At 36.3% G+C, this 12,692-nt stretch overlaps 1 protein-coding gene across 1 annotated transcript; it reads right to left on the reverse strand.

Moving 5' to 3' along the window:
* On the reverse strand, positions 1-7,831 carry LOC147074563 (testis-specific serine/threonine-protein kinase 4-like). The gene is made up of 6 exons (XM_085943977.1): positions 7,664-7,831; positions 7,046-7,215; positions 5,075-5,224; positions 3,874-4,147; positions 1,466-1,639; positions 1-87 (listed from the first exon to the last, which is right to left on the reverse strand). Exons 1-6 carry the CDS (start codon positions 7,829-7,831, stop codon positions 1-3), a joined length of 1,023 nt encoding a protein of 340 aa, XP_085800103.1.
* Positions 7,832-12,692: the final 4,861 nt, after the last annotated feature.

A 12,692-nucleotide genomic window follows, 5' to 3' on the forward strand; every position in this document is an offset into this window, starting at 1 on the left:
CTAAATTGGTTTGGCGGTAATGTCTGGCGGCAATGTCCGGGCAGTTTTGGTTCGGGCGGTTTTGTTGGGACCCCAAGTGAGAGTAGCCTAAAAATGGAAATTAAAAGAAGAACTAATTGTGCTAGGTAACAACAATGCTGATTCGGTCTAATGAAGGTGCTACGTTCCAAGATGTTGAAACAACACTTGAAATGCATCTTGTATAAAACAGGAATAAGAACAGTTGTCATGTATGGCTTGGATACCTGGTGCATGACTAAAAGGATGGAAACAGTGTTTGGGTCATTTCAGCTGAGCGTGTTGCGTGGTATCCATGGACTCGTCAATGACACACAGTTGGGGTGGAAACGAAAATACAATTATGAGGTACGTGGCATGCACATTGTATTGTCTATCAAAATTGATCGCCTTAGATGGGTGGGCCATGTACACGAGATGGACGAGCCTCACATGCTAAAGAAACTGATATTTAGAAAACCGGAAGGCAAACGAGGATCTGGTCGACCTTCTACAAGATGGAAGGGTAGTGTTGAGTTAGATTTAAAGAACTTGAGCGTCCTAAATTGGAGTAAAGCGGTTTTAGACAGACAGGAAGGAGAAGAAGGTTTTGAAAGTGAATCATAATATGGATTTAGGTTGTTTTGAAAGCAAATGAAGTGTTCTGCATACAGTGGCGTTTCTTTCTGTGTCGCTAATTGGACGAAAAGAGAATACGGCCATTTTAGTTTCTGATATTTTTTATATATTTTAGACTAATCGCCCTTTTCTTTTGCATAACGATTTGTTCACCCTCTTTCATACTATTGAATAATCGTAATTACTAACATTTTAGAGGTAGAGTTGCTACTTTATAGCTTTGCACTCCCGGCTCTAGGATGAAAACGATGTAATATATTCTAAAAATATATTTTACATAAATATGTTATTTATTTATTTTCCTATTACTACATATATTAATACAAGTAAATATAATAAAATTTCATCTAATTTTATGCGAGGTAATCACGCAAAGAGGCGTTATCAGTGTAGTCAAAAGTGCAAAGTTATACTCCAAAATAGGTATATAATAATCTGTCATCAAGTTCCAAAATCCACCCATTATTCCTTTTTGTCCTTTTTGAGAAATCCACGAAAAATTGACTAGGTATGTTATTATATTAGGTATTTTAAAATTTCATAATTTATACATATTAAATTAAAAACGAAATTCACGTTAACATCGAATACTTAGAAATAACTAAGTTACACGAATACAGAAAGGGGATTTTGGAACTGGACACGTTTTAATTAAAGTAGGAAAAAATTAATAAATACCGATTTTAGGAATGAAAGCACGATTATTGATCGATTTCTCTCACCTGAAATATTAGATAATTGTGACGGATATTATTCATTATACGTGATTGACTAAAAAATGTGAATAATGGATTTTGGAACTGGGCACCCCATTTAAAAACTACGTTACCTTGTGTGCTAATTTTAAATGGACGGAACTTCCTTTCGCATTGAGCCATGGGTCGAGAAGAATTTGTGGTATTTTTATCCTTACGGTCAAGGGTGCGATGATTTTTCCGAGTAGCCTGCGGCACTCATTGGAAACTTTCGGCTTAGAAGGAAATGTCAACTTACTTTGTACCTGCTGAAGAAAAAGACGAAGGAATTCAATATTAATTTTATAGGCAAGTATAACAAATAAAGTGATTGAACTGCCTTGATAAATTTGTTTTTTCATAAATATGTTTACAACTGGCTACAGCCGTGAGTCGTAGCCGGCCTACACTGAATTCGATCTGTGTCTCGACTGTGTGAACACACGAGTTACACTCATCCGTCTTTATCCGTCTATTCATTACACTCATCGTTATTCACAAAACACACATTGCCAAATGGAGTTCCGCAGATTGGTCGAATGCGACTTTTAGTTTGAAAAAAAATCTGATACTGTTATCAACAAATCGCAAGCCACTCGGGTTGTGAGTCGAAGACGCATACGAGCACCTACAAATTGGTCATTCCTATACCGGCTCGCGGGTCGCCGCATCCAAATATCTATACGTTTCGAGAGGTTACATGCGACTGTCGCTAGGTAGATGTGCGCGGTCTTCTTAATATGCAACATAAGAGCGATGTTTTTAAAAGGTTTGATTTATGGCTGTGCGGCAGACGAGACGAGTTTTGATGTGCGAGCCGACGTAGGTTCAAATATTACGTACATCTTGTAGTATTTTCAAAATATGGGTTGGGCGAATGGTTAAAAACTATTCGCCAAAAAAATCTGTTAATATAAGCTTTAACTACTCCATCGATATGAAGTATTGTGTAAGATAGGAATTTTTATTACTTACTAGCTGAAGTACGCGGCTTCGCACAGGGCCGCTTCGTGGTTATATTTATCTTAGATATTTAAAAAATAAAAAGAGGTAATTATTTTTTTAATATTAAAATTTCTGTGTAATACAATATGGCAATATGAAAATAATTCTAATAGGAGTAAAGGTCAAACAAAAGAACACTAAATTAAAATCGAATCCAAAACATGAAAACGTTTTATGTAGTAAAAAAAATCAAAATTGTATGGAACAAACAAACAACAAACGTTGTATTTTATATAATACTAATTTAGAAACCTTCGCAGGTGTGCGCACAACAACCGACAAAAGTTTCATCGCAATCGGATGAATGGTAAAGGAACGCATATAGAATAGAAGAAGATGGTTGTACTAATTCAGAAACCTTCGCGGGCGTGCGCACAACAACTCACCAAAGTTTCATCGCAATCGGATGAATGGTATAAGAACGCATACGAATAGAAGAACATAGAATAGAAGAAAAAGAAGAAGAAAATGGTCGTATCAATTCAGAAACCTTTGCAGGCGTGAGCACAACGCTTGATCAAAATTTCATTGCAATCGGATGAATGGTATAGGAACGCATACGAATAGAAGAAGAAGATGATGATTTTTCTAATTCAGAAAACTTCGCAGGTGTGCATACAACCACTTACCAAAATTTCATCGCAATCGGATGAATGGTATAGGAACGCATACGGGACAGACAGACAGACATACATTTTGTATATATAAGATATAGCCTATACTCTTCGCGCAAGTGCAAGCAAAAAGCTGACAAAGTTTTATCGCGATCGGATGAACGGTATGGCAGGGCATAAAATACGAACAAACAAACAAACAAACACACAAACAAACAAATATTGATTTTTATATATTAGATTTTAAATTAAATTTTAATTATAATGTAAAAAAAAGTAGATATCTGAGAAAGCCAGTCATTTCCGATATGCAGATGACTTGGCAATTTCAACCCTGGGGGGTTTGATGATATCGACAAAAAGCTATGCCGTGCGCTGAAAGCACTGTATGAATATTATAGGTCCAATGTATTGCACAATCCATCCAAGACCGTAGTACGGATCTTTGACTTGCGGAAAAGCAGCTGAATGTTGCATGTAACTAGAGCCAGTATACTAGTCACACTGGACTGAGCCTTGACTTTAAAGGCCAACTGCGAAAAACAAAAATAAAAGTCGCAACAAGAAATAACACTTTAAAAAATTAATGGGAAGTAGTTGGTGTGCCAGACCCAAGTCCCAAGAAAGACTGGGTTGTCACTGTCTTTTTGAGCTGCTGAATATGCATTTCATGTATGGAACTATGTTTTTTCATACTAAAAAGTCACATTCTACCAATGTGCGGGCTCCATTTGGCAACGTGTATTCTGTGAATAACGATGACGTCACATCGACGTATTCGACACGTTGCAAACGGACGAGTTTAGATGTGCGAGCCGGCTTAAAGGTAAGATTGCTGTTCGTACGGATATGGCAGATGAATGAAATATATTACTTTAATTTACCTTTATCAATTTTGAATGGTTCGAATCATCGAACGGCAGACGTCCAAAGACAATGGCGTACAGAACAACTCCCATGCTCCATATGTCAGAATTCTGAGGCGTATACGGGATGCCTTTTAATATCTCCGGTGACGCGTAGGCATAGCTGCCACAGAACGTGGAGCTCAATGTGTACATGCCGTCGGCTAATTTCATATTACCTCTTGCAAAACCAAAGTCAGAAAGTTTAATATGAAAATGAGAGCTCAGAAGCAAATTGTCACATTTGATATCCCTGAAATCAAAATCCATCAAGCCAAGTTATTATCACTAAATGAGGTACCTGCTTGTAAATTATTTTACTTTTATAGGATGGTTTTATTTATTTATATTTATAACATATAAAAATTTGGGCCTACGTCGGACACCAGTTATCAGTGGCGAAGGGTGACTTTTGGGAAGAGGTAGGCTGTGGGAGGAGGTGGGTGGCAGTTACTCGAAGAGCGACAAACTGAGGAGAATCATTTGCAATAATATTATTTAGAAATAGCTACCTAAACTTAGTAATACCGAAAATATTTTTCCATTAAAAAATTTAGCTCACTGGTTGAGTATCTCTGATTTCTGTATAATCTCACGCTGTTTTTAGATGTGCTTTCTGCATGCACCTCAGACTCTGGTGATTTGGGTAAGTGTCTAACTTATATTATATTATGTACATATTATGTATTTGCTTTTTATATCTAAATTTAATTTTGTATATTTTGTGGTATATATTTTGAATGGTAATGTGTCCATACAACACATTTCTTAGATATTGGAGTCCATTGAACAGGATGATACAAAATACTATATAAATAATTCTTCTTCTTTCACCCTGTCACGACCCAGCGTTGGGGCATATGGCAAGCACAAGTTCGCGCCACTTCCCTCAATCCATAGCCAACTCTTGCGCCTCCCGCCATTCCAGCGCGCAGATTGCGCTGCAGCGCGTAGATCATTTTTATGGCATCGCTGCAGGGTGAAGGAGGATATAAATAATTGGCGCGGCAATTTGGCGCTGCCTAAAGGCGGCATTTTGTCTAGGGACGTCACTGAAGAGTGATGGGAAGAGGAAAAGGTGGACAGCGTCACAAATACTATTGAATCCTAAATCTGGATCTAAATACAATTGATAATAGGTACATCATTATATTGGGAATTGAGATAGGTGATACATTACCTGTGCACCACACCTCTCTGGTGACAATAGTCCACGGCGTTGACGAGCTGTTCGAACCAGTACCGGGCTCTAACCTCGTCTATGTGTTTCTCTTTACGTACTATGTCAAGAACCGTACCATTGACTGCATATTCCATTATTATGTACACTCTGAAAATAAAAAAAATATTAATTTCATTTCGCATTAGTAGAAAAACTAATGCAAAGGTTTTCAACCTTTTTCATTACCGGGAGACGAAAACTAGAATTCTTTGGTGTAGCCATGCAATTACGGTATTGTAGGTAATATGCGTTGATTTAATTAAAAGGTATTTACATGAGTGATCTGATGTTCGAGATAGTGTAGGTAGATCTATCAACGAGCGGCACGCATCCCAATCCCTGAGGGTACACGTCACGGGAGATGGCATTTTGCAAACAGGACTCGCCATCTGAATAGGAATGGCTGGAGCAACATTCAACTCTTAGCGGAGTATCTGGGACTCACGACTGTATTTTGTTAAAACCAAATGCCGCCTATTCAATGCTGCTTTAAGGTTACATCTCCCGTGGTGTGCACCCCAGGGGGTATTTGAAGCTGTCGACACTCGATGTTTTACACGTCGCTCATCAGGGTTAAATCTAGATCGGGACAGGTGATATTGAACGAAATGTTAGTTTTCTTCGCGTTGATTTTCAAACCACTGCCTCTGCTTAATGGAAGCGAGTCATTGCACCTTACGAAGACTTAGCAACCGTATAGGTACTGAGCTTCGAAAACGAACAGATGTTTACGACGGATACTGGATGTGTGTATGACTTTAGGAGTAACCTGGAGATAAGAAAGCGAGCCAAGCAACCTCTCATCACGCTGGTCATAGATCGGTCCCGTGCTGCGGACGCCTAAAAAGATCTTCAACCTCTTGCCTGATCTTCAAGTCAACATAATTCCGGCGTTCTGGAAGACCGCTAAATGCTATCTACGGGATGTCGGTATGACCTGGAATGACGAAAGAAGCCTGACGAGCGACATAATTTTTTGAAGGCGCCATGTGGTTTTCGTCTGCTCCAACTAAAAGGGCGGACATGGCCTAAGAAGATGAGGGCACGAATGAAACACAAACATTTGCAAGTTTTTGTGACACTTATGTTGTGAATAAATCAATATACCTACTATGATTCTGCTGAAAGATTACGTAGTTATATTTATGTATTACGTTTATTTATCAAAATTTCTGATGTTATTTTATAACTCAACACAAATGAAACATCAAAAGTTTGCATCAAAAGAAATAAAAGCGGTAATTGTTTGGTTTTTTTATACCAACTAGGTACATCGTAATCATAATAATATGAAATTATTGATAAGGTAATTTGTTTTTTGATTCACTCCAAAATTAGATAGCTAAAACATAAAAATATTACAGATGCTAGGACTATTTCTGTAACTTACTCCGCGAGACGTCTGTCAAATCGTCGTATGTCAGATTCATGAGTAGCGCGAAGCCTCGATAAATAGCATGAAGATAATTCTGTGACATATTTTCACGCACCGGTAATTTTAAACACAAAATATAACTTAACAACCATATTCTTTTCTTTGGAAAGTAAATGATCCAATTGAATATTTATTCCAGCACATTCGAATATTTTTAGTCGACAAAAAAATCAAGATTTAGGAAATTATAAAAATATTACAATATTGTGGATTTTTTCAGCTCGTCCGTTTGCATCGCCGGAACACTTGCTGATGGATGTTCAGCATTGAAAGGTCGACAGGAAGATGTCGACAATATTTATGTCATGATTTTGGCTAATTGTCCTCTCTACAAGTTTAGTGTTTTCTTACAATTTACCAACCATACGATTACATAAAGGGAACAGCAGGAGTGGTTTGTAAAAATACTAGGTATCATTATTTTGGACTGATTGTAAGCTATTATTAAACCTACTTCAGTAAGCAGGGTGAAGGAATATGAAAATAAGACCTACCTCAGCGTTGTTTCAATGGCCTGGTGAAAATGCACGAGGTTTTCATGTCGTAACCGTTTCACCACTTCAATTTCTCGGGGTAGGAATTTTTTCAGGTAATCCTTAGAAGCCTTTTCTTTGCTGATTATTTTGATGGCAACATTGCACTTGTGATATTCACTTGCGGCAACCTAAAATAAATTATAAATATCTTATATTCAATAATAATTATCAAATCTCATTTATTTAAATACTTATACCAAATGTTTCCAAAGTACGCATTCAGGGGAGCACACACGGGGTGGTTTTTAGATACGTACCCCACGGAACGAATAAAATACAAATTATTTAGGTGAATGGAATAATAATTCTTCTTTTTTGTCAGGACCTCATGACTGAGGATATTGACCCAAGTAATTTGCCTGCCTTTTCAACAACTTTCGAAATTCTACGATACGCAGGGCACGTGTCAATGGAATCTATGATGTGACTAAGCGACATATTAAAAAATAATCTATTTATAAAAAATATTGCGACCGCCGATTGGAATCATATTTTATAAAACAATCAACTCTTATGTGAAAAAGTCGCTTAATCTAGAAAATGTACCACACAGGCGAATAAGTTGTTTATACATACCTTAACAGTGGCAAAAGACCCTGTCCCAATAGTTCTCCCAATGGTGTAACCGAACGATTCTAGAACTGTCAATTTCGGATCGGAAATTTTCGACGAATTGGAATTATCACTCAAAGCGACAGAATTGTCGTTAAGATTCTTTTGATTGCCAAGGTACGGTTTTGACATATTGAAAAGATAACCACAACTTCATTTTGGAAACGATGTCGCGAAAATTGAATTAAGATTTAGATGACATTAAATAATTTGGATACGAAAATAATACGCCGATAACAAATGAGCGCGCTGAATATTTCAAAAATCACCGCGAAGTACAAGCGCGCTCTCTCTCATGAAAATTAAGAACTAGGAAAATTGGTACGAAGGAAAATGCGAACGCGCTGTGAAGACCCCTCGCCAGATGGCAGTAGGCGTACACTATTTTTGAATTAAGTGTCAGAAACGTCAAAACGCAAGATGGTGGCATGAAAACATTGATCCCCTGGAAAATTCTCAAGTTTTTGATATGTTTCGTCAAATAATAATAATACAGCGGAATTGAATTCTCGTTATAATGCAATGGTGCAGTTCCCGTAGTAAATGTGTGAAGAATCCTGTGTTTTAAGTCAGTAATCGAAAGTGAATCATGTTTATTTACCAATATAACATTGAGTGTTAATTGGAAGTGTATATTTAAAAACAATCTTCATTCGTGTTCTATAGAAACATCGCAGAAATTGGTAAGTAAATAATGAAGAATGTGAATGTCGTGGTGTGTCTTTAATACGGACGTCTAATATCAAAATCATACATCGTCGACAAATAATCTTATGTCAGCAAATTTCTGAAATGATAGATGAAATCTTCAAAAATATAGATCATATTATTGTTTAATTGACCTACTAACATTAATGTTGAATTATAGTACAATTATAATACAATTTACGATTCTGTCATGAAATTAGAATCGAAGGAATCAACCAACGCATTTATTTATTTCGTGGTTTTTGAAGCTTTTGACAGTAACCAAAAGCTCTGCTGTATTTTAGTACATAGGTGTGTTTATTATTATTTTCTCTAATATATATGTAATATCTATTGACGACTTTTAATTTCCAGATTTCTTCAGGATACATTTTAAAGCCATGTAATATCTGCAATAAAATGACCAATATTCCTCGATAATTGTTTTGAAAAGTGAGCTATATCTCAGTTCGACCTCTTGAGCAAATTTTTTTCTATTGAACAATTATTATTTTAACTGTTTTCTAAAAAATAATTTAATTCCATGAATTTGTTTACGTATATAGTTGATAATAATAAAAAAGAAAAATCTTAACGTAGATGTTGAAAATATGGCGCGAGATAGCAGTGACCTCTATAATATACCTACATTATGAAATTATGCAATAATAACAATGCTAACTAATATAATTTATATATATTAAAACAACTAGCGTCATGCAGTGGCGAAGTAGAAATGTACAAAAAAATCCAAATGTACCATTAACTGCACATCCCTGGCATATAGATAATCCTGGATTAACCAGAATAATACCGAAAAAATGTGTGGCGTGTTTTGGTTTGTTTGTCATTAGTAAATTTGCTTTTATTCAAAGCCACCCACAGCATTATTTTGTTTGGGTGTTATGTGTATTTTGTGTTAACACTTTCGATACTGTAATGTCACCTTAGGTTACCCAGCCCAATAAACTGTACATATTTTAGTTAATACGCACTTCGTCATCTTCATATTTATGTTATTATTTTTAACATCGATATCAATATCCAGTAAACACATATAATTGATTTAGATGCTTCAAATTTAATTAACATTACAATTGAGTTATGATGCCTTTACGATCATTTTATATATAGGTACAACATATAATAAATAATGACGATGAAACCTTATTAGACTTACTTATATTGCCAAATAGTCATTTCCTTTTTACCTACTGTAATATTGTCAACATCGTACGGTAACCCAAGGTGACATTACCGGAGCGGACGGAATTTATTAGCATCGGAAAGGGAAGGTTAAACATAATAATAAAGTACTATTATCTGTGAGCTTATAAAATTTTCAACCAATAATTGATTGACCTAATAAATTTAGACACTTTCACGGTTATGGTTGCCAAGTGTGCATCGAGAAGAAAATATTTTGGCGGAAGCACAAAAAAAAGGAATCGACTTTGGGTTAGGTCTTAGGACGATGTGAACTGAAAACGTTTGGGAATTTAATAACTCGAGTATGTATGCTGTATAATATTAAATTTAGCGAGTATCCACCGGTCAAGAGACGTTCACTGTCCAGACTAATACGATATTCTTGTATTTCTAGTTTATAGGATAGATTTTTAAAATGGTTCTTCCACATTATAGGTACTCAAGATGCATTCATATTTCACATCCTTCATTTGGCCAGACTGTAGTGTGGACGACCTCCTTGTTCGTCGTTGACGAGCTTATTTAAATACAAGTTTTTGATTTCGGCTACGTGACCAAAGAATTGCACAACTATCTGGAAACATTTTGTCGAGATATTTTAGAGAGCCGACCGAAGATATTCATTCTCGTTTCCATTCATGGAATCCATATCATGCGCCTCCAGCTCCACACCGCAAAGTCACACGCATGTAGGTATGTTTTTTGCTTTATTGTTTTTTTTTTAAATTTTAACACCGAAAGAAAGAACAGAGACGACCAGAGTTTTGAGAAAGCAAACTTTGGTTCATTTTGATAAAGACTAATTAGCTATCTTAGTCGGCTCACACATCTAAACTCGTCTCGTCTGCAATATACGTCGATGTGACGTCATCACGTTGCCAAATGAAGCTCTGCACATTGATGGAATGCGACATTTTAGTTTGAAAAGCACATTTAGAGCGGAATGCACAATCTAAGATTTCGTTCCTAAGGATAAGTCGCCGAAAAGCATGACTTAACTATAGACAATCCTGAGTATAGAGTTAAGGAATCCTTAACCATAGACTACTTTTGTTATGAACACGCCCCCTTCTGTATTACCATTTACCACTGACAGCTGCTGTCAAAATAAATTCGCATGTCTATAACACAGTCCATACACTCAAATTTATTAAACAATGTATCTCAATATGGATATTGATAGTGTTAATTCTTTTGGCATGTACTTGTAGAATATTATTTTACTTTTATACGCCAACCCGCAGAAATACAAAATACCAGGTGAAGAATAACACTTAACGGTAGTGTTACCATGTTAAAAAAAAATATCTTGCTGTGCCTGTGGAATCACGTATAATGACTTATAATGGAAACATAAGAGTATTATAATTTAATATTAATATGTATTTATAGTTATTGCATTTATAAAATGCAGTTGTCATATTTTTGTCATCGTTTAACAATTATAAAATAATTTACCTAACGAGAATTTTTAAATATGGTATTATTTTCAATAGAAATGATCTTAACTAAGGACAATGTTTCTGCATAGTGTTTTCTGCTAAGGAAATTTTAGTTATGACAAATGTTTCTGCATTCCGCTCCTAGTGTTGATAGAAACAAATCGCACGCGTCTCGGGCTGCGAGTCGAAGCCGCCAGTGTTGCGGTTTCACATTCGCATTCGGTCATTGCCGGTCATTCGGTGCCGTCGCATCCTATACATATTCACGTTACTAGACGGTTTGATTTATGGATGTGTGGCAGACTCGGCGAGTTTAGATGAGCGAGTCGGTTCAGTGACTATTTGGTGATTAGTCTCGTTTCGCAACCAACGGTGTTTGTAATTCAAACAAAAATTATCAACCATCTCCACTATTTCAAGTGTCTCGTTATTGAGCAGTTAGCTTTTTAAATTTATTTTCATTATTTTGATTTTGGATTCGTTAACCTATGGTTTCAGGGCCGGTCCTAGAGATTGCGAAGTCCGATTGGAAAAGATCCAATCAATACCAAATGGTCTAATTCAATATAATTGAAGCGTTATTGTCTTTAAATAAAAAAAAACGTCGTGTAAGTATACGGCCTGAGTGGACAGAGTTCGGCGGGGTGCGAGCCGCATGCGCAACTCAAACGTATAACCATGTGTAATATCTTCGTAGTAAATGTCTTTTTTTTTGGTTATACGTTTGAGTTGCGCACGCCGCTCATGCCCCGCCGAACGCTGTCCACTCAAGCGGTACACTAAAGCTTCACGTTCTAAAACTTAACTACTTTATTCATATGTCTTCTATTTTACTCTAACGCATTTTGCAAAGATTATACACTTGCCGAATACTTTCTCACTCGCACTTTTGTTTATTTTTTGTTTAGGTCTTGTTCGAAACTGAAATGAATCCCAGATGGCCAAGGTGAAATGCTAGTCGAAGATTGTGTCGTCCGGTCTCAGCAGGATTTTACCATATGTTTTTTTATTAAATGTTCACGGTCATGATGTATACGTACAACTATTTAGGTACAGTTGACCGATACCTACTGTACATACTATAAACAGCGACGTATGGAATTGATTGCACCATGCACATGATACGAGAAAATAGTATGTGGCATTGCGGTTGAATTTCCCTGGTCAAATGCACACAATGAATAATGTTTTTCAATCTCTTCCGGAGTTCAGCGTTTTCCTTTAAGTACAGCAAGCAAGTCTTAAGGGACCTCGTGTCTCGAAATGTTTCGTACCCGTAGTCCGTTCAACGCAGGTAAGGATATCCGTTTGCATTAGTAGTACCTTTGCAAACTATGAATGCACCTATGCTATCATCATAATATATATTTTTTTCGTAATAGGCATTTAGCGATGTAACGTTTTCCATTCCAATTTTGAAATACATTATTTCTACTAAATACTCAAAATATATGTATGTGTATTGTTGCCATTAGGTCATAATAATTAGGGACCGCAATACCGGTATTTCAAAACCAGTATCCCAGTATTTTTCGATACCGAAATACTAATGGAAAAAGTGTATTGACATAAAAAGTTTAAGAGGACCGTAATTTGTTGTCGGATTACGCGATGTCTGGTTTACTTCCGTTACCCGTGGACTTCCTTGGTGACCA

The sequence above is a fragment of the Rhyacophila brunnea genome, unplaced genomic scaffold (genome assembly GCF_057557595.1).
Source record: "Rhyacophila brunnea isolate RB1 unplaced genomic scaffold, BYU_Rbru_1.0 scaffold_16, whole genome shotgun sequence".
NCBI classification, from domain to species: domain Eukaryota; kingdom Metazoa; phylum Arthropoda; class Insecta; order Trichoptera; family Rhyacophilidae; genus Rhyacophila; species Rhyacophila brunnea.